We start from the raw sequence: 22,652 nt of genomic DNA on the forward strand, positions 1-22,652 counted from the left end.
AGTGATAATTCGAAACAGAGACAGAAATCAAATGTTGATAACAAAAAAACGGGAAATCAAAACGTGTTTTATTGTGTGTTAATTATCGAACAATCGAAAACAGAAGTGAAGTGATGGTAAACCAATGGGCTGCGATGCAGTGCGATCGCAGTTAGTGCGAAACACAACGAACTGCATATTCATTTGTGTGACAGTTCATGACCTTTCAACAAACCTGGTGGTCCTTCATTTGTTGTTACCGTCGTAGCAGCACGTGCATCGGCTTGTTGGTCATTTGTCATTGGCGTTATGTCTAATGAGACTAAGTGTTTATAATCTTAATAACATCTGAAAGAAGAAACCAGAGCAACGAACAATAAATAACCCAAACGTAATAGAAGGTCCATCAGAGTGAATGACTCAAGCTCACTGTTATACCACCGAAGCTACGACAAACTGAATCTAGTTGATGTCATGGAGAACCGTGAGGATGTAAGGCCCGGTAAGAACATTAGCTAGTATTTCGCTTTTCAGATCATACATTATAGGAGAATTGTGAATATAACAGACGCTATTGTGAGAACGGACATACTTTTAGTGTTATACTTTTATTGCCATTAGTTTAAAATGCAAATAATCCATGTGTTATATGGTCGATGGCGGGCGGATCTCTGAAGTGACATTTGAAGTAAAAACAGCTCCTGTTTTACACCAAAGATGTCATGGCATTTTTTCAAATACCTGGTGCAAAAGCTGTGGGTTTTATTAGCAGTTCTATTACCTTTGTATAGAGAAAGGCAAAAGGAAAAAAATCGTAAGAAGTGTATCGAGAAATAATTATGAACAATGGATCATGTGTTTTTTTTCAGCGTGTAATCGTCATTTGCTTTGTTCACATGCTAAAAATGTTTATTAAATTAATATTTTGAATAATTTATTTCCGATTCGAACGTTGTATTAAAATTGTCGCGATTTTGATGTTTTCAATATTTGCTTGCATTTCTAAGCAATTAATGAGTAATATTACTTTTTAATTATTTTTTGTTCACCGTACAACGTTAAAAGCTAGCCATGCAGTTTATGTATTGTGTTCCAAAATGCTATAGTCACAAAACATCATCGTTGACCATTCGTATTCTGCTCAGAAATTTCTAACAGATGAGCAAAACAGTGAGGATCAATGTCGTCATTGCTACAACAGTGACGTCAGCTGAATCGAGAGTGTCAAGTTGAAAAGAGAGCGAAATGTTAATACACAAAATATGCTGCTGATATGTTTTCTTTCAACCTAGAGTGGTATTAGTTATGATTCGACTGCACAATATAAATAAACTTTCTCAGCCATGGTGTGGGTAATATCTATCGCAGACGGTGGAACAATTAATGAACTTTTAGAAATATCTCATACAGAAATAAAAGCGGTAATGGTCAAGTAGACAGATTTAGAATTTTAATGGTTTGTAGCTATCGTTTCGGAAAAACTTTTTCTTTCAAATTTTACAACTATATGATTGACTCTAATGTCAAAACTTTGGGAACGTCTTACAGACTGGTTTCAAAGGTAACGCAAAGAAGCAACTGCACAAAAAACGAAACAAAGAATGATTGATTGAATCCTTTCAATCAAATTTCTTCAATAACTCTCCCAACTCCATGTCTCTGATCATTCTAGAATTTGATATAACCGAGAAATGTTGAGCAATAATCAAGGTAAAACAACGATGTTTTGTTTGAAAATAACAAACGAACTTTCAAATATAACCACGCTGAGGGCTAAGATAATCTTTTTTGAATGAGTTTGTTTTTTTTTCACGAATTTAATTAAAATTATCATAAATCATTTCTCGGTTGATTTTTCAGAAGGCTGTAAAAGTAAGTAGCAGTTTCTCTTTGTTTATATTCTGTTTCGATTATTGTGTTGTGATTATAAAGTTTTTCTTGGGTTTCACATTTTGTCATTTGCTCTTACGGTCTTCGGAAAAATCACCCAAGATTTTATTACAAGTTCACTCTCGTATTCTAGCTACGTCCCCCAGTCCGACACAAACACAGACAAGCACCGCTGTCAGCGCAGAAGTGCAATTTCACCCCCGCATGCTGGTTTCATCGTTTGTCCGACTACTCAACCTCTTCTACACACATTTACGAACGCGGTAGCCAAGAGAAGATTACTTTACCCGACTTCCTATGCCTATTACACACAACCGGAGCACGGTTCGTGTAAAAAAAACCCTCGACTATTTCGCTTCGTCCCCGTCCAAGGCAGCGAGGCGCAGACAGTTGTGATGAGAAAATTTGTAAGATGGCTGCAAAATACAAATTGTTTCGCTTCGAGTAAAATTTTCAACCTTTCGGGAGTGGAATGAACGGGATTTGAACACGATTTGCACGCCATCGGGCAGTGCAAATGGTAAACTATTGGTAATTTGGAGTTTGAAACCCGTAAGAAATCAGTTCAGAGTGATATCATTGATACGCCAAAGTGACGCCCAATATTTTGCCTTCCGTCGTCGCACTGATAAAATCGCTCAAAGTTCATGGACGATTTGCTGGCGAAAAACAAGACAGACGACGGCCGACCACTGTTTAGAAAGGCAACCGTAGTTTTTGGGAAGTCATTCGGTTCCGGAAGATTATGTCCAATCTGTATGCGAAAATTTCCCAGCGCCCAATGAAGAGGAATGAAGAGCAGATTTTTTCAGTGTTCCCATATCACAATAGTAAGTTGAGTTGCAACGTGTGTCATTTAATTTGTACTTTGAATGTGTTTTAAACAGCCCGGTGGCAACAATAAGGCGCTCCAGCTAGTGCTATCGTAACCAACATCTCAGTCCTTCGGGGCCATCAAAGCTAGCAAATCAGTGAGAGCAAAGTAAACAAAATGAAGTAAAATACAACACTTCATTGATTGTGAAAGTCAGTATTACAATTTGGCAGCGCACGTTTCATAACGATATCACATTTATAATCAAACATAAAAAAAATCAACTTTCACAGCTAAATATCAGATATTTAGCAACAACGAACTTATATCACAGACTAACAGACAGGACACTCAAATTAGATTCTTCAATCATTTTAACGGTCATTTCGAATATTCCTTTATTTGGGACAGTACTCACATGTGTCATGATGGCGCCACGTTACCCTATCAAAAACATCCTGTCTGTCATCTAGACTGTGTTTATTTTTTTCATTTATCAACAGAGTTGCCATTCATACAGAATTACCTGTATTGTATACGTCCATGCGAATTTCATGCAGGATACAGATTTAATACATAATTGTGCCTACTTCTCATCCTCCGACGCAATACAAAATCGAACCCGTTTTGTTACAATATTTACTTGCTTCTGGTCTGCCCAACCCATACACAACCTGACAGAAATAAGCCTGTTTCATATGTGTTCCACTAAATTCAGGACGGCACTAGTGTACCTAAACAATACGGGTGCAATGAATTACGAAACAAAAAGATTACAAGAGAAAAAAGTACTTCATTACGTTATTTACGTTCACTGTGTATGCGTCCAGCAATATATTTAAAAGGAGTTTAATTTTCATATTGTGACTCACGCAAGAACTCCTGAATGAAATGAAAATATTGCGATTTTTTCTAACAGCGTTGCATTACACCAAACTCATCAATAACACACGTCATAAATCTCCAAACATGCGTATTTTGTAATCTTTCTATCTTTTAATTTACTCTGCGCAACATCTTCCCTTTGGTCTAAAAAGATAACTATTAATAGTAATTGATAGAGTTAGAAATGAACTGTTTTTTTGAAATGTGGTGTGTGGCTAAAGAGTATCTAACGTATTTAGTCTTGTCAATTAAAACGCAAGGAATTAGTAGCCATTTGTAGGAGTATTTGTTATCATTGGATGATCTTCTAACGACTCGAATGAAGATAAGGGAACCATAGATTTAAGCTTGGTTTGCAAAATAGTAGTATTGTTCCTCAGGATTCAGTAGAATACATTACTTCATGTTCATTGTTCATTGAAATGTGATGAACTACTGTTAAACCTTCTATTGATGAAAAGAGAAAAATTATACTTATGCTAAACCATAGTAACTTATCATCATAATTATTTTATTGGTATCAAGAAATGCTAGCAAAATCTATTTTACTTATTTAAATATTAAAATTATTATACTCGAAAAAACAGATACGTTATTTCCAAATATTATTCTATTTACGACGTCATTGTGGAACCAGAGAACCAAAAGTTTTACTTATATTCTCGATGTATGGGAGCTGTCAAGTTGTCCACTGGTTGGGTCTGCCGCCACTTAATTTCGGGTGAAACTACCAACACAATAAAAAATAGTCTAGATGAACAACGTTGAGTCAAATAAATGGTTACCTTCCAACATCGCGAAAATGTTAAATATATTATCAACGTAATCCAATATTTTATTGTGACGATTCATTTTCAAATATTTTGATGAAATCAGGCATCCCTGCAAGCAGCTGATCGGTGTTGACAAACGAGGGGAAACCAACTAGTAAAAAAAACTAGTATTCACGTCCTCCAGTTATGTTTCTGACATTACCCACCACCTTTCTTTGTTTTGTTAAACTTTTCTAACAAACTATATAATTTTTGTCCAGTGTATATTTTTGTTCAGAACCAGTCAACTCATCTGGAGTTCGATTCGGAACTCAGTATAATTTCGGGTCGGTTCGGCATCTGTTGCATCTGATTCGGAATTCAATTGGATATCTTGCTGTATTCCGCATCAAATTACAGTTTTTTTTGAGCACCATTTTTGTATAGTTAACAGTTCGAAAACTGTCACAATGATTTGGAGAAAGTGCAAGCATAACCGCCTTTTTTAAAAAACTTGTAGTAGGTAATCCCAGAGACATAACCGCGAGATTGACGTAGGACTGCATTCGAGATGTGTATAGATAGCAAATGATTTGATGCCACCGCGTCGTATTTTGCCTGGATGTATTCAAATATTTTCAAACTTTCACCAATCTTTTACAAAGATAAAACTAAACGATTGGCTCCTCTTTTATATCGGCATATTAACTGCTTTAAGTTCCGCTCATATTAGGTTTTCAAAACTAAAGCTTGTGGAAAGTTGTCTCAAGAAAGATTTCCGATATAAAACGGTCATAATGTTATTTGGGATTCATTTCTAGTCCCTAAAGGTGTCATATTGTGGAATTTTCCCCCACATCAAACCCTGCTCGATGCATTTTTCTTGAACTCAAAGCAACTAAATGTTGATTTTATTTGCATTCGTTTAATGCGCAGTTCGCACTGCAAACGGTTCACAATACTGATTATTTCATTAGATTTCTCCTAAATGGTTTATTTTTACTTCCGATTTACATATTTCAAAGAAAAATAATTCTTATACTGCGATTTTTTCTGCGTCGCTCACATTTCGGTGTATTTTCTCGAATGCGAACGACTAGCAGCTGGATGATGACACAATTGGTCATATACTTCAATATTTCATTTATCTGAAAATTTCTGTCAATGAAACTATCAGAAAGCTGTACAGGATTCATTCCTGGCGTTCAGAAGGACCAAATTGTAGAATTCTCTACGATATTAAACACTGTACGGAACATTTTTCTCAAACGCGATGCAGCCAAATGATAGTTAACGTTTGTTTGGCGCAAATTTCGCACAGTGAAAACTAAAGGGTGATTTTTTAAGAGCTTGAGAACTTTTTTAAACAATAAAACGCATAAAATTTGCAAAATCTCATCGGTTCTTTATTTTAAACGTTAGATTGGTACATGACATTTACTTTTTGAAGATAATTTCATTTAAATGTTGACCGCGGCTGCGTCTTAGGTGGTCCATTCGGAAAGTCCAATTTTGGGCAACTTTTTCGAGCATTTCGGCCGGAATAGCCCGAATTTCTTCGGAAATGTTGTCTTCCAAAGCTGGAATAGTTACTGGCTTATTTCTGTAGACTTTAGACTTGACGTAGCCCCACAAAAAATAGTCTAAAGGCGTCAAATCGCATGATCTTGGTGGCCAACTTACCGGTCCATTTCTTGAGATGAATTGTTCTCCGAAGTTTTCCCTCAAAATGGCCATATAATCGCGAGCTGTGTGGCATGTAGCGCCATCTTGTTGAAACCACATGTCAACCAAGTTCAGTTCTTCCATTTTTGGCAACAAAAAGTTTGTTAGCATCGAACGATAGCGATCGCCATTCACTGTAACGTTGCGTCCAACAGCATCTTTGACAAAATACGGTCCAATGATTCCACCAGCGTACAAACCACACCAAACAGTGCATTTTTCGGGATGCATGGGCAGTTCTTGAACGGCTTCTGGTTGCTCTTCACTCCAAATGCGGCAATTTTGCTTATTTACGTAGCCATTCAACCAGAAATGAGCCTCATCGCTGAACAAAATTTGTCGATAAAAAAGCGGATTTTCCGAATGGACCACCTAAGACGCAGCCGCGGTCAACATTTAAATGAAATTATCTTCAAAAAGTAAATGTCATGTACCAATCTAACGTTTAAAATAAAGAACCGATGAGATTTTGCAAATTTTATGCGTTTTATTGTTTAAAAAAGTTCTCAAGCTCTTTAAAAATCACCCTTTACACAAAGCCATTCAAATTATTCAAGATTTGCACTAAATTGATGATTTTTACCTTCGATTTGCAAAGAAGCAATCTTAATAGTTCTTTAAATAACATTTAGAATCATTAAAACGGCTGATTTTGTATAATTTTCTCCATCGTTGTCCACTTTTCGTTTTCTTTTTCTGCGAATGTACAACAACAGATATGTTCACAGAAGAACTAGTTGTTTTTTTTTGCATTTAGGCTTGAGGAACGGAACCTCATATTCGCCTCTTATTGACTGAAAAACCAGTTGAATAATGCCGTGTATAGCTACTGTCTTGGTGTAGATGGCAGCCTGCGCACCCGATGTGTCTCCGTTCATGGATTATCGTAGAGTCTACGTAGACTGAAGCTTGCAAACGTGCAACAGGGTCTCTTTATAGATTCGGTTGATTTTGATGTTTCGTGTTTGGACCTATTTTTTCACTATTTAAATAATGTTTTCGTAATAAACGTGGCATTAACCACAATCTTACAACATTTCCATTCGTTTCGTGAAAGAATTAGAGAAAATACTCATTTAGGGAAAAAGTTATTAACAAATCAAATCTGGAGTAATTTTGTTACGCCAGATGAGCATAGTAAAGAAAGACGTAGTTCTACGTCAAAAATCAAATCCTTAAGTCGTTGCTGATTACAAGAATTGCTTTAGAGCGTGATTAGTTTTCACCTCAGTTTCACATTCAATCTCTTATTGATTTCGTTTCACGTAAGAAGTCAAGAAATATTGAAATTTGAAAAAAAGGCGGTTTAATTTTCTAGCTCGATTAATTTGATGATCCTACCCCGGCACCAGGATTTTATGCACTTTCAATTAAAATACTTCATTTTTCTTTAATACAAATCAAATCCGAAACGATTTTCGGCGAAACGGCTTTGGGCGACATGACTTCCGAGGAAATGACCCTGACCGGTGTGAATTAATGAGATTATAAACATTCACACAAGTCTCTGTCTCACAGTCTCGGAACACTCGAGCAGTATGTTTGGTGTTCGCAAGATAATGGGAAGCTAAAAGGACGGTTGGTTTAACCCTCTAGACGGTCTGACGCGTCTCATCGCCATTCTAATCAGTTATTGGATCGAGTTGAGTGAGTTTGGTTTTCTTGTTGGTAACTTTTTCACCGATTTATTAGCATAGTAAGCAAATTATTCTTGTATGATTTTCATTATATTTCCTAATGATACTATTCAAATAATGTCAATTCATGAGATTTTTCTTTTGTCTGATAAAGCTGAATATGTTTATCGTTGAGCACATGTTTCATACCATTCCCGACTTTATTGCGAAACCCATCGCTCAGAATTTCCCACCCGCGGAACGACGCGTGCGGGCCAAGGGCAAACACAAAACGACAGAAACAAAAATCGATGTTCTCTTCTGTTCGCTACTGTTATCGGTGCTCTTGCTATATGGGACATTTTGCAATGCAGATTTTCTTCCACCACTATAATAATCTGCGAGAACAGCACTTTGTACTCACGTTCATTGCGGACTGACTGACTGATGTGTCACCGTGCGAGGCGAGGCGCTACCGTTTCTGCTACTGCTGTTGTTGCCAGCACTGATGTGGTGCTGGTAGACAATAAAGAATAATCCACACATTTCTCACAGTTCTCTCCGCCCGTCTTGAGCGTTCAGAACGAATGGATTTTCCTTTCTGTCGGCTAGAACGTACACGCATAATCAGTCTCGGTTTTCGGTTCTCGTTGCAGTTGAGATGTTCAACGTGCTGGCCCCGTTTCATCAAAACAGTGTCGCCGCTGCCGCTACAGCCGCTACCGCAACCGGTGGCAGTGCCGCCACGCCAGGCGGTCTGAACGGACCGAGCAGCCGAGGAGTGGAGAACATGCAAGTGACTCAGCCCTGCAGTGCGCCATCGTCGCCGACCATCACTTCACCCGGTGCCCTCAGTTCGACCTCGTTCTGTTTGCCAACTGGAAGCAGCAGCAGCACCGCCAGTACCAGTGGAGGTAGTTGTGTCATTACGGGTACCACCGCAACGGATACCGGTGATCCAAACTGGCAGGCCACCAAAAGTACGGTTCGGGAGCGGAATGCGGCCATGTTCAACAACGATCTAATGGCGGATATTCGCTTTATTGTCGGAACCGATGGTAAGTATCCGAGCCAACCGGGTGGTGCTACGCCCCCGAAGGTCAGCATTGTTTGCAACATCAGTAGCATCCTGCGACTACATCCTGTCTAATTCATACACGTGGTTACATAATGGTGCATTCATCTGCGTCCTTGTCTGTCTCGTCTCGTCTCGCATTCTCTCACGGATATATTTTCTCTCCCGTAAACAGAACAAGTGCAAACCATACCGGCCCACAAATACGTGCTGGCAACCGGAAGCTCCGTGTTCTATGCTATGTTTTACGGTGGATTAGCCGAGAACAAACAAGAAATCAAAGTTCCTGACGTTGAGCCGACTGCTTTCCTGACTCTGCTAAAGTTCGTATAATCTGCTAGAGTGCTTCCGAAGGCCAGTATTAAACTATTCACACCTTCCCGATTGCAGATACTTGTACTGTGATGAGATCCATCTGGAGGCGGACAACGTGCTGGCCACGCTCTACGTCGCCAAGAAGTACATCGTACCACATCTGGCCCGTGCCTGTGTTAACTATCTGGAAACCAGTCTAACGGCGAAAAATGCCTGCCTTCTGCTCAGTCAGTCGCGGCTTTTTGAGGAACCGGAACTGATGCAACGCTGCTGGGAAGTCATCGACGCTCAGGTATGTGACCGTACCGTCAACCTAGAAATAGTAGATAGGAACAGTACTCATTTCGTAGCCAATAGCTCAAATAATTCATCACCATCAACCATCACTAGTCCACCATCCTCCGCCATAGTAGCCAATAGTAGTGTCACCCGACTAGTTCCCAATCCCGTTGCCCCGTACCTGCCTGGCCGTTGCGAGCAGTTGCAATCCACTGGCTTCATCTCCGGTCCCGGAACCGGTCGAGAAAGATCTTCTGTCAGTACATCCACGTCGGTTTCATCGTCGGTTTCCAGTAGCTCACTGAGCTCCGTCACCGAAACTGACCACTCCGGGGAACCTTCGGTTTGAGTGATTTTATGGGGTTGATGTTTGACATCTGATATCAGTGCTACTTCTGACATAGTAGATAGATTTTTTTCAAATGTTTACGAAAAATATCGCTGTTTGATGTTCATCTACGGTGTGGTGATTGTCGACGAATAGTTGTTAAATAACTGTCTAACAGCTTAGTATTTTTACCTCGTGACACATTTACAAAGTTAGGGTAAAATATTCCAGCATATGTATGTGAAAATATTGTTGAATTACATTGCTCTTCAGCAAATGAAAGTTAATAACTATTAACGGATTTCATGTGGTAAACGTTGTCTTGAACTGAATGCGAACCGTAACACAGATTCTGTGGAGAATCCTTCTTGCTGTTGGCCATAATTCAAATTAATTTCTTTTAATCGGTTTAGCCCCGGTCCCGATGCAAATCCGAAAAAAAATTGGGTTTTATTTTTACCGGTGATTCAAACATAACCAAAGCGATTTGTTTCCAGATTTCATGTGCATGTGTCTTTCATGTGTCCGCATTTTTTCGAAAAAAGTGAAGCATTTGGAGCTTTTCATATTGCCACTGAACATTGAGATATTGAGAGAATAGTTCATTGCACATATAGCGGTTCTTACAAGAGAATTATTAATGTCATTTTTAATGATTACTGAGTATTTCAAATTTGCATGGAGAACTCGTCTTAACTGCACCTTACACGTTCATCAAAATGATATTATTTTTTAGTAATGACACTTTTATTAGCGGCCCTTACACGTGTCATTAAAAATGTCATTAATAAAAAATAATATCATTTTAATGAACGTGTAATGGTGCACTAATGACGAAATTTCAAACAAATTTGAATTACATCATTAGTTAGTCATCATTTAAAATGACATTTTTAATGCTCGTGTAAGGTCAGCTTATGAAACAGTTTCCTCCCAGGAAGGATAGTATCACCGGAATGATAAGCATTAAGTTTTGATTTTTGACAATATTTTCGTCAATCCGATAAAGTTTTCCTTACACAATCAATAGTATTGCCAATACACATTGTATTGACAATAACATTGTTTCGTGTAAGAGCCGCTTATGGATTTGACAGCAGTTAGGGTTAGAATTGGATTTGATTTGTCTCTCGCTTTCTATGGCGCAGATCACTTGGTCCATATCAGCAAGATTAGTTTTGGTTTCAAGCGTAATACAGAGATTCCAGGTAAAAATTTCAAATATCTGGTCTGTAAATCTGCAAAAAAATCTGCAGTCAGCAAGTATGTCTTGCTGGCAGCAATTTCTCTATAAAGTATGACACGCAAAACTGATTTGGCGAGCAAAAAAAAAAAAAGGTCGCGGAAATTTCAAAAGTCTGTAAATACAGACGAAAGTCTGCGAGAATTTCAAAAGTCTGCACAACAAAAAATGTCTGCAGCACAAAAAAAAGCACACTGTCTGCAGCACAAAAAAAGCACATTTCTGGACTTTTGTAAACTCGAAACGTAAATGCTCATCAATTCCTTCAAAAGTTTGTCTCGATGGTGTTGAATCCAGGGGTGGAATCATGTAAGGTGATTATCACCAAGTGATTATCACTTTTGAAAATTTGGAATCATGTAAGGTGATAATCACCAAGTTCTGTCACCACTGCTGAAAGGCTAACATCACTATCAAATGTTGGCATTACGTAAGGTGATAGTCACCACGATTTAATCACCTTCATGTCAAAATGAAGGTGATAGCAATTTAGTTATCACTTTTAGTAGTGATTTGATTTTTCGAGAAGTGGCTTTATAAATTATTGTCCGTTAGGTGAATTTTAAGCCACTGATATAAACATAGCCTACCAAAATTGGTCGGAGAGGATAATTTTTTAATAAAATTCGTACTGATATTGTGTCAAAATTAAATACCAAAATAAAAAGTAACTTAGTTTGTATAGTTTAAAGAATTCATTGAATGAGCGGTAGTATTTATCAATTAAATCAATTCATTTATGTTGGTATTATTATTTGATGGAATATAATTGGGGTATTCGTAGAGTCAAAGATAAATTGCTTTCTGGAAAAGAGATAAGTTTATGAATGTAGACATCTCCTGTTGCACATAACGTAACAACATAAAAATTCTATGCTAACATTTTCAGTAGAATTAGATGGTCGTGACTTAGTGAGCGACATATCCGTCTCGTTCAACTGAACAATTAACAAAGATTAAACTGCGTTCTTAATTTTCTTCTTGTGAGTTGAACTAAATAAGGCAATATTTTTGGACAATTAGTTGCTGCTAATCATAGTGGATGTCCGGTGGGTAAAATTTCCAAAATGGAACTAGCAATTGAAAGCTCTGTGAAATGCCATTATCGTAAAGTGAATGAAAACTATACACAAAATTATTTAACGGATCTTTCTCATTGGAGAGGAATGCCATCCGTTGTGAAACATCAAGAAGATCTAACAATTCGTGTCATTTCAAAGCTAGCAAATTAATCCCAAAGAACTGACTGTGACATTGATTTCCATTGATAAATAAAAATCGGTACTGAATTAAACCAAGAAGTGAATTTTTTAACGTTACTCTTCGATCCATACAAATCATCATTGATAAACATGACTCGAATTAATGAAAGGGATTGAAAACTATAGGAATGAAAATTTAGATTTTAAAATATTATATGGGTATACGCCACTTTCATATGTTACTTCTCCTAATATCAATGGTATACGCCACATTCATATTTTACTCCTGAAAAATTGACGTTTCTTGACAGGTGATAAATGGAGTGAAGTTGGCTCAATCACCGGTGATGGTGATAGTAAAAGTGATCACCTTCGGTGATTCCAAACATTCTGGTGATCACCTCTTTATCACCAGGAGGTGATAGTCACTTATCACCTTACATGATTCCACCCCAGGTCATCCTTGGAGTCATGTGATCTGTTTGCAAAGTTCTTTGCTTCAGTGTTTGCAGAAAAAACAGCCTCCGGTATCGATGCGGAGACCGCCGCGGTGGATGTTCCTGAGAATTTAGTGCACATTGACACATTTTTGGTTACTCCCGATATGATTGTTGCCGCAGCGAAGAAGTTGAAACGATCGTTCTCTGCCGGACCAGATGGCATACCTGCAGCGGTGTACAGTCATTGCGCTTCTGCTTTAGCCGATCCTTTGTGCACTATATTTAACAAATCATTTGAGCAAGGTATTTTTCTGATGACTTGGAAGCAGTCTTTCATGTTTCCTGTTTACAAGAGCGGTGATCGTACAAATGTTAGAAATTATCGAGGCATAACCAACTTATCAGCTGCATCTAAACTGTTCGAAATAATTGTGAGCACTGAGGTACTTTTTCGTACTAAAAATTACATCTCTACTGATCAGCATGGATTTATGCCAGGTCGTTCAGTCAGCACGAATCTCTTAGATTTCACTTCCAGTTGTTTTTCGAGTTTGGAGAATAAAGTACAAATTGATGCAGTATACACTGATCTGAAAGCAGCTTTCGACCGAATTGACCACCGAATACTCTTGTGCAAGATGTTGCGGCTGGGCGCCACACAAAAGTTTACTGACTGGCTACGCTCTTACTTATGTGGTAGAGTCCTGCGAATTAAGCTCGGCTCTTGTGTATCATCTTCGTTCTCAAATTTATCAGGAGTTCCTCAAGGCAGCAATATGGGTCCACTTTTGTTTTTGCTGTTCTTCAACGATGCTGTTTCGGTGCTCGGAGTTGGCTGCAGATTAGTATATGCCGATGATTTGAAATTATATCTTGAAGTTCGCTCTATTGACGACTGCATCCGGCTTCAAAAACTTCTAGATACATTTGTCGCCTGGTGTCGTAGAAACTGGTTGATTGTCAGCATTTCAAAATGCCAGGTCATAACGTTTCACCGAATACTGAACCCAATTCGATTCGACTATGCAATTGATGGACAAACGCTCCAGAGAGTTGACCATGTTAATGACCTTGGTGTTTTGTTAGATGCCAAACTTACCTTCAATCTGCATCGTTCATCTGTAATTTCAAAAGCGACCAGGCAACTAGGTTTTATTGCAAAGATCGGGCGGGACTTCAAAGATCCGTATTGTTTGAAGGCGTTATATTGTTCTTTGGTTCGTCCAATACTGGAAAATGCTAACCTTATTTTGGAGTCCTTATCAACTTACATGGAACTTACGGATTGAGCGCGTTCAGAAACGATTTGTTCGTCTTGCTCTTGCTTCCCTGGCAGAACCCGCTTGATCTTCCACCATACCACGATCGCTGTCGACTGATCGGACTCGACTCATTGGAACGACGCAGGAAAATTCAGCAAACTACTTTCGTGGCAAAACTGATCAACGGGGATATCTACTCACCGAAGATTTTGTCTCAACTCGATTTTCGTGCTTCACAACGATCACTGCGCTCTTCCAGTTTATTTCAGCCGAGATTTCATCGAACGACGTTCGGGTATTACGAACCGATAACATCATGCTTGAGGACATTTGGCACCGTTGAACACCTTTTTGAATTTGATGAACCATCACACAAATTCGTGCAGAAAGTACAGCGATCTATAATTTTATGACTTGACTAAACCAATTCATTAAGACCATTTTATTGTCAGATGAATAAATTTAATAATAAATAAATAATAAATAAATAAATAAATTGTATTGGTGCGCAATGTTGCTATTTTGGCGAATTTGACATTTCTCTGTCCTACTCGGCGAACTCGCCTGAGGACGCCATGCTCGCAGGGAGATATGTTGTTTACTATTTATTCGTGAAATGTGAGAGCTGGATATCTTGATAATATGATGTTTTTGCTTAAACCCTACACTTAGGAACAGTTTCAGTTTTTTCAAACGAAAACGACATAAGAGTCGGCCGTGAGATCTGTTCAAAACGGAAGGGATGACCAATTTCCCCATGGAAAAGCAGTAACCGGGGCTCTGAGCATAGTAGCTGCAGTGGTTTTTTGAGAAGCTGAGCAATTACTTCTGTACATGCAGCTCTGCGATTTGCACCGTCAATCAACACACTTCGCGAAATAAAACTTCTTGAGCTGGTATTTAAGAATGAATGACAGGTTGTCATTTACAATGTCAATGTAAAAGTAACCGATTGCTTTGATGGTTACACAGCTTCTTGCACCAGAACTCGCATACAATTTTATTTCAAGAGGCTTACTGACAGCTCATTTACAACAACAAATGCTAAGTCGCCCTTTTAAAATGTACTTGTTTTCATCACGAAACACCTACCCTCAAACAGTTTCAAGTACGATTCAAACGATCAGTGAATTTCCCTAAAATACCGATTATGCATTATTCATGCAGATAAATACCGATTTTCGGTTCTGGCTTGCGTTGGAATGACGAAAGGTGATTGTAAGACCTTGTTTTTTATGCTCACTAAAATAATCCCCGATCATAATTTCCAAGTTCAAATGTTGTCTAAATTATAGTACAGATAGATTTTTGCGGCTGATACAGATTTAATATAAAATGAATTGACAATACTGAGTGAGAGTTCCGTTCAAAGAGCTTAAATTCTCGGTTGATTTTTCAGGAAGCCGTAAGAGCAAGTGACAGTTTCTCTTTATTTACTTTCTCTTTCGATTCATGTGATGTGATCATGAAGATTTTCTTAGGTTTCACAATTCTGTTTGAATGTTGCAAGTTTCGGTTATCGTTTTATGCAAAGAGTTGAGTGATAAACGTGGAAGTCGCTTGGTAATTGATAGAAGAGAAAGTAAACAAATAGAAACTGTCACTTGCTCTTACGGCTTTCTGAAAAATCTACCGAGAATTGAGTAAACAGCATCCAACCTAAAATTGAGTAACTGAATCTCAACGGTTGAGTAAAAAGTAAATACTTACTAATAGCGGCCCTTACACGAGCATTATTTTTGTCATTTTTAATGATGACTAAGTAATGATGTATTTCAAATTTGATAGAAATCTCTTCATTACTGCACCATTACACGTTCATTAAAATGATATTATTTTTTAGTAATGACATTTTTAATGACTCGTGTAAGGGCCGCTAATGAGTAAATGTAACTGACTTCTCTGTATGATTTTGGAGGGGCGTTATGGAAAATTACTATAAGCCATTTCACTTAAAACAGACCCTGTCAGCTTGGAGTGCAATCAAACTTCAGTTTAGCAACGCCATCGCACGGTTTTACATTCAACACATCATATCAATTGAATGGGTGCGTAGTGCTGCTATTCTGACATTTCTCTCCTCTACTTCTATATAGGAGATTCGATGCGGACCTACCTGAGGGCGCCCCACTCGCAAAAAAAGTTTGTTCGGAAAATGCGAGAGCTGGATATCTTGTTAATATGATGCCTTTGCCTAAAATCAGGATCTTGAACGTAACCTTGAAATTGCATGGAAAGTACTCAAAATTTGATAGTTTTGGGGTTCCGTAAACTAATCGAGCACTGAATTGAGCTGGTATGTTAGTCCTGAAACAAGGATTTTCAGATGAATGGTCGTGGTACGCTTTTTGCAACACCTCCCTCCCTAATCCCTTCCACTCCCGGATGCATTCATAGTACATACCATCATACGATTATTGTAGGCACAAACCATAAAAAATAGATTTTAATTTTATGACTCACATGAGAAAACTGCAATATTTAGTACGTTGGTCTTTATGACATAGATCGAGCAGAATGAGAACAAAATGACTAGAGTAGAGTATTATATCATTTGTGAAAGCAATGGTTGTGATTGTATTTGCCAAACCGTAGTAGGAAGATCCCTGATCTGAGAAATTTTAAGCTTAATTTTAACTAAAAAATGAAAACAAGAGATTGATTGAAACAAAGACAGAACTCATCACAAAGCTTCGTGTTGCTTAAATTGCTTCAGTGTTAAATTCATTCAAAATGAAATTTGAAATAGAAAAAAAAAAAATACATTCTTTTAAAGGATTCAACAATACTCGAAATTTGTGTCGTTGTTTGAAATATGTGATCTTGGCTGACTCAAAGTAATTTTTTGAATCTTAAGAAATGTTGTAAACCCGTCTGCTAATGTTTTCAATGTTTTTTCGACGTCTACATTCAACTACACATATCTTATTCTAATGCTTTACGAAAAAAACCATACAGGCAACAATCACTCAAAAAAAAAAAGAAAAGCTCAATGTTTTACCTGTATACTAGGAAGTAACGTTTACCTGTCTATATCTAGTTATATATTCGAACAATTGTACACGCGATGATGGAATAGATAAAGAAATTTTATCGAACGAAAACAAAAATATTGCAGTTTCACTTATCTTAAGTTTTTTTTTCTCTCTCTCTTACGCTCACATTTTCCTAACACTCTGTCCCGTTTCTTCTGTACCCTGTTTCAAATACAACAAAAAAAACCGACCGAACAAACGCAGGCGGAAATGGCCATCAAGTCGGAGGGTTTCGTCGATATCGACCTGAAAACATTCGAAACCATCCTGGCCCGGGAGACATTGAACTGCAAGGAGATTCACCTGTTCGAGGCAGCGCTGAGCTGGGCCCAGGCTGCTTGTAGCAAAATCGACATCGAACCGACCTCGAACAACAAACGGCAGGTGCTCGGACAGGCCCTGTATCTGATCCGCATTCCGACCATGTCGCTGGAAGAGTTTGCCAACCGTGTCGCCCAGTTGGGTATCCTGACCAACCAGGAGACGATTGATATCTTTCTGAATTTTACGGCGAAGAACAAACCCAAGCTAACGTTTCCGGTGAAAACTCGGGCCGGACTGAAGACGCAAGTCTGTCACCGGTTTGCCTCGTGTGCCTACCGGAGCAATCAGTGGCGCTACCGGGGCCGCTGTGATTCGATTCAGTTCTCGGTGGATAAACGGATCTTCATTGTGGGATTTGGTTTGTACGGATCTTCAACCGGTGCGGCAGATTACGATGTGAAGATTGAACTGAAGCGGCTGGGTCGCGTACTGGCAGAGAATAGTACCAAGTTTTTCTCGGATGGTTCCAGTAATACGTTCCATGTGTTCTTTGAGACACCGATTCAGATCGAACCGGAGTGTTTCTATACGGCGTCGGTCGTCCTGGACGGAACCGAGCTAAGTTTCTTCGGACAGGAAGGCATGAGTGAGGTATGCGTCGGCACGGTGACCTTCCAGTTCCAGTGTTCATCGGAAAGCACCAACGGCACTGGGGTACAGGGTGGTCAAATTCCGGAACTGATCTTCTACGGCCCGATGGGTGTCAGTAGCCATAGCTTGCCGGCCAGTAACAGCGCCAATTCGATCAACAATAACAACAGCAAACCGAACTCGTCGGCAACCAGTGGTTCCAACTCATGCACGACACTTCACAACGGCAACGGGGGCAGCTACTCCAACGGGAACGCAGATACCGGGCCAAACCAGCTGTCAAACAACCCGCTCGGAGCCATCAATCTGTTGAACAATGAAATTGAATGAGTCGGGTTGCTACGACCCAAGTTTCGGCGATCTATTGATTGAAAGATTGAAGCTGTTTTGTTTTTGGCAGAACGATTACTCATTAGAACATGAATTTAGAACAGAAGAGAAAAAAACAAGTAAGCAGTCTATTTAGTACTGGCTGTGAAAGCCTATTAGTAACAGTAGAAATAGTAGTATAAAGTTTGTAGAATTAAAAAAACCCAGTCAATCAACATCTGTTCCGACGAGTTTACGTTACGGTAGACAGTTTTGTATCGTTTAGTGAAAAAAATGATTCGGCTATTCCTTATTGCCTTACACCTAGTGGACCTTTTCGGGTCATCCATAATCCACGAGAGGACGTCAGACGTCAAGGCTTACTGATCGTGCTTAGCCATCAAAGTACAAACAAGTTGAAGATTAAAAACTCTGAAAAACGTGAGGGCAGTAGTTAAGAAGTTCCCCCGTCAAATATATGTTTTCCTGCAACATTTTTACAATAGATGAACGTAACGAGAAGGCTTGGAGTGATCTTTGAAACTGTTTGAATTTCAATTGAATTTCGGCTCTCGCTTATTGTCAGATGAAGTTATGTATTTGTCAAAACTCAATGATTAGACTGGAAATTTGAACCTGCAGTTGGAACGGCAAGGTTTTCGTATTACGAACGACAAAATTTAAAAACAGAAACTTCAGTTACTGAATAACGGATGGAGTAGTTTTCCTTATAAGAAGTCAAATTTGCGACTCCTTGTACTGTCCAACTGAATGACCGAATGATGCTTCAGTATAGCAAACGTTAGTTTAAAAAAAAAGTTAAAAGAATCATGTTTGACTTCACTGATTATAATTTTGATGTAGGACTATGTCTTTGTTTTCTTAGAGGAGTTCGAATTCGAAATACGGAAACAAAAACCGTACAAACAGTGGTTAGGTTTTGAACATTTGCAACTGAAACAATTTGAAACAGTTTTTCGATATAAATACACCTACTACTTGGAAATATGTCTACGCATCGATTCGAGTAAATAAAACTATATTTCTGGAGATGGTTGGTGGTCGAAACTTCAATTAATAGCACTATAAGTGTCTAAGTGTTTTCCTTTTTTTTTTCAAGCCAGTCTCATAGTTTTCTTGACGTTCTATCGCGTCTCCAGGAAAAAAAAAGAAAATTCGCAGAACGCATAAAAAACGCATATCTTTGAAATTCGCATTAAAAACGCATATAAAAGACTTCTCTAACAGAGACGACAGTTCCGTATACACTCAAGTATTTTTTTTATGCGAAAGACCTCCCGCATAGAAAAACCATTAACCAATAACCAACTTTGAAAATCCGCTTGAAAAAACTACAAATGTACGAAAAAAATAAGTTTAAAATTCGTAAAACGTCGACATCTGGTGTTATCTCGAAAAAAATTTTTTTTTGAAATTGACTTTTGAGATTTCCGAAATCAAAGGAATATTCTTGACACTATCGCCCTTATTCTGAATAACGGCGTATTGGTTTTTCGATCGAATATGGTTCGGTCGAATCCTAGATACCTTTGATTTTGCTAGCGTTATTGGAAATACGAATGAAATACGGTCGAAAAAACGATACGTCGTTATTCAGAATAAGGGTGTATATGTTTTAGAAATGCATGAAACATCAGGGTCTGATGTAACCTCAAAAACAATTTTTATTTGAAAAAATTACAAGGATCGGCCCCATGGGGTTGTTCGAGCCATTGATGTTGAACAAGGCAACCAAAATTTCTAATGATCGATAATGGTTTCGTGTCTCTTTCTATGCGTTTTTTTATACGGTTTTAAGTAACTTTAAGTAAGTGTTTCGGAAATCACAAAACCAATATTTTTTAAATTTTTTTCCACAGAATAATTCGATGAAATTTTAAGACATCTAACAATAAAGAGAGATAACACCAGATCTCGACATTTCATGCATTTCCAAAACATTTGGCACCCCTTATTTTCTCCGTCTTATACCATCTTTTTTATCACTAACAAGATCTACATGCCGGTTCTAAACCCGTCGTTCGCCCACGCTCACTTACTGACCCCCAACTTACCTCTATCTTCCATCTTCCTATCAACTTCTATTTCTTTTGTAATCTGTTGATACAAAAGATGAAGAGGTTTTATGTCCGCCGGAGAGAGAGATTGCTATATTTCATCTCCATCGAGCTTTTCCTTCTCCCCAAATAAATAAATAAATAAAGTTAGGCGGCACGTATTCTCCACATAAAAAGACACGAGTGTGCATAAAGTCACAGTTTCCATAGGACTCCCCTTTTCAAAACCAAAACCGTAGAGAAGATTGCTTGGCTATGCACAAAAGCAAGTTAACCTTTTGTTGACATGTTTTGTGCGCCGTTCGTCTCGCACTAGAGATATTTCCATCAAAATTCTACTGTTTGTTTGTATGCAAGACAAAACGCAGGATGACCTCGGATGATTGAGAGCAGCCCTTTCATCATTACCAGCAAACACCCTTTTCAGCGCATCAAAAATTCTTTTTTCGAAAAACTATTTCCAATAGATATAAATAATTTTACAGAAAATACAAGAAAAACTGCTGTCAAAATATTAAAATCAAATTTTCACCATGGTGGTGTAGTCCTACGTCAACAGTTCGAACAAACCTATTTAGCTCTGCCCCTTTTAGTTGTTGATTGAATTTTGACTCCCTACTAATACTCAGATGAAGCTACGTATTAGCCAAAATCAGATATCCATGAAAAAGTCTAATGATTAGGTTGGAAATTCGAATCTGCGGTTGGAACGCCTAGCTCTTCATATTACGAACGAAAACAGTGAAAAGTGGGGAAAATTGATGAAGAAAAAATGCGACGTTTTTCTTTTAGCTTTTTGATACAATTGACCAAAAAGTATCTTAAGTAAACTGCTTCAAAAAAATGATTCTACGCAATTAAAAAGACTGCATGAAACACGAACTTTGATTTTTCCAAAATTGATCTAGACTGTATTTGAAAGGGCTGAACATTTTTCACCAATTTTCTTTTGCAAATGAGTAAAATGTCGTCGAGAACCGGATATATTTCAAATCAAACTTATTACATCTTGATTGACGGACTTAGAAAGACCGAATCGTTGGATTTTGGATGACCTATCATTGTGTTATTTCTTTTGTTATCTTTGATTCGAATGTTCGTTCGAGAGAGTTGAAGCGAAAGGCACGAGACTTAATCCGGTCGGAGTTTCCGCGAGTTTCCGTACTAGAGTACTTGAAGTATCCATTATATACGTATTGTTGAAGCAAAGTACTAGTCACGTAACAAAAATAAACATTGAACGTGCGTTTGTTGAGTTTGAGATTTTAAGTTTTCGTTTCAACGTCTATCAATGCAAGTCCAAATTACGTAGCGAAGATAATGTAAACAAAAAAACGAATTAGTAACATGCGACTCATCGCAAAGAAACAAAACATAAAACAAAATGGTAACTTAATTTCAAAATACAAGCAAATAAAATGTAACGGTATGAATAAAACAGAGACAAAAAAAAATAATCCTACAAAAAATAATCAAATCATAAGCGACGGTTTCCTCCTAGTATGTAAGGCACAACAAAATGAAAGTGATCAGAAGTCCTCACTGGGCCCAAGACAAGCATCCTTTGAGGGGGTTGGAGATGACTAAATAAAGCATCTCCAAGCAAGGCTGGAATGGACAAAACTTAGACTTTAGGATGAAATTAAACACGTAGTGAACACAACATTTAACGTGATTAGATTCAGAGATTTAAATATATTAGAAAGACTACAACCTAAACGATAGCACTGATAGATGAAAACATAGTACGTAGCAGTAGTTACACTTATTGGAATAAACAAAACTGATTATTACTGAATTCCAACAAGTTGTTCGAGTCTAGATTTTCAGTTAGCCATCAACAACAATTTAGATCCCGGGTAGGGTCATACAGAAAGTGAGATATTAGAATCGTTGTGGAAGATTTGTCTTCGGACCAGTTCTGAAGTTAACAGAATCGTGTTGTACTTGGCCTAAAGTCTTTGGAAACCGCCGAATGACAAGTTTCCGCATCGGAATGCAGACTCCCTTACTTGTTCTTTAGAGATCCTTGAACAATCGAACAAATCAAACAAAAAAAGCACGGATTCAACTTCACATGATGATAGTATGGAATGAATCTTCTTAAAACTTATTGCATTAGATTATATACGTTCCTTCAGAAAAAGTTGATGATTGAACACTGAATAAAACATTAGATGCAGGGTGGTTACATTACTGTAACCGTAGGTAATATCACAAATTCAAATTTGCTGCAGTATTGGGCAACCAGTCAATCACAATTGTGAAATTCTAAATAAAAGGTTCACAATAAGTCAATTGAGAGAAAAATGTTTGCTAGTTTTCAAGTTTATTGTAACGAAAATGTGAAACTCGAAATATTTCGTACCGAATCCTTCAATTTTAACAACGGCGTTGTATATCCTAGGTATATAGTTGATCACATGGTCAATAAAGCTTTGCGGAATTGCTGCACAAGCCTTCTGAAATAGTGCAAACATTAGATCCTTAGTTCGAACACCTAGACGATC

General features: G+C 38.1%; 2 protein-coding genes across 5 annotated transcripts in view; one reads left to right on the forward strand and one right to left on the reverse strand.

Moving 5' to 3' along the window:
* On the forward strand, positions 1-22,324 carry LOC131437819 (BTB/POZ domain-containing protein 6-B). 3 transcript variants are annotated; one of them, XM_058607430.1, is made up of 5 exons: positions 1-481; positions 8,318-8,719; positions 8,912-9,059; positions 9,127-9,343; positions 17,045-22,324. In XM_058607430.1, exons 1-5 carry the CDS (start codon positions 454-456, stop codon positions 18,083-18,085), a joined length of 1,836 nt encoding a protein of 611 aa, XP_058463413.1. In that variant the 5' UTR covers positions 1-453; the 3' UTR covers positions 18,086-22,324. The 3 variants fall into 3 exon arrangements, with proteins under 3 accessions (XP_058463413.1, XP_058463407.1, XP_058463422.1); XM_058607424.1 differs by lacking the exon at positions 1-481 and adding an exon at positions 2,161-2,699; XM_058607439.1 differs by lacking the exon at positions 1-481 and adding an exon at positions 7,616-7,692.
* Positions 1-22,652, reverse strand: part of LOC131437809 (transcription factor IIIB 90 kDa subunit) — a 36,697-nt gene that overhangs the window by 12,458 nt on the left and 1,587 nt on the right. The gene's annotated exons all lie outside the window — the stretch shown is intronic.

Source organism: Malaya genurostris, chromosome 1, assembly GCF_030247185.1.
Source record: "Malaya genurostris strain Urasoe2022 chromosome 1, Malgen_1.1, whole genome shotgun sequence".
NCBI lineage: Eukaryota > Metazoa > Arthropoda > Insecta > Diptera > Culicidae > Malaya > Malaya genurostris.

Excerpts from the sequence above, each read along its gene's own strand:
- LOC131437819 (XM_058607424.1), top strand. The coding sequence starts at position 2,615 with ATGTCCAATCTGTATGCGAAAATTTCCCAGCGCCCAATGAAGAGGAAT. Across the intron at positions 2,700-8,317 it reads AGTGTTCCCATATCACAATA|TTGAGATGTTCAACGTGCTG; the intron begins GTAAGTTGAGTT and ends TTCTCGTTGCAG. Across the intron at positions 9,060-9,126 it reads GCTTTCCTGACTCTGCTAAA|ATACTTGTACTGTGATGAGA; the intron begins GTTCGTATAATC and ends TCCCGATTGCAG.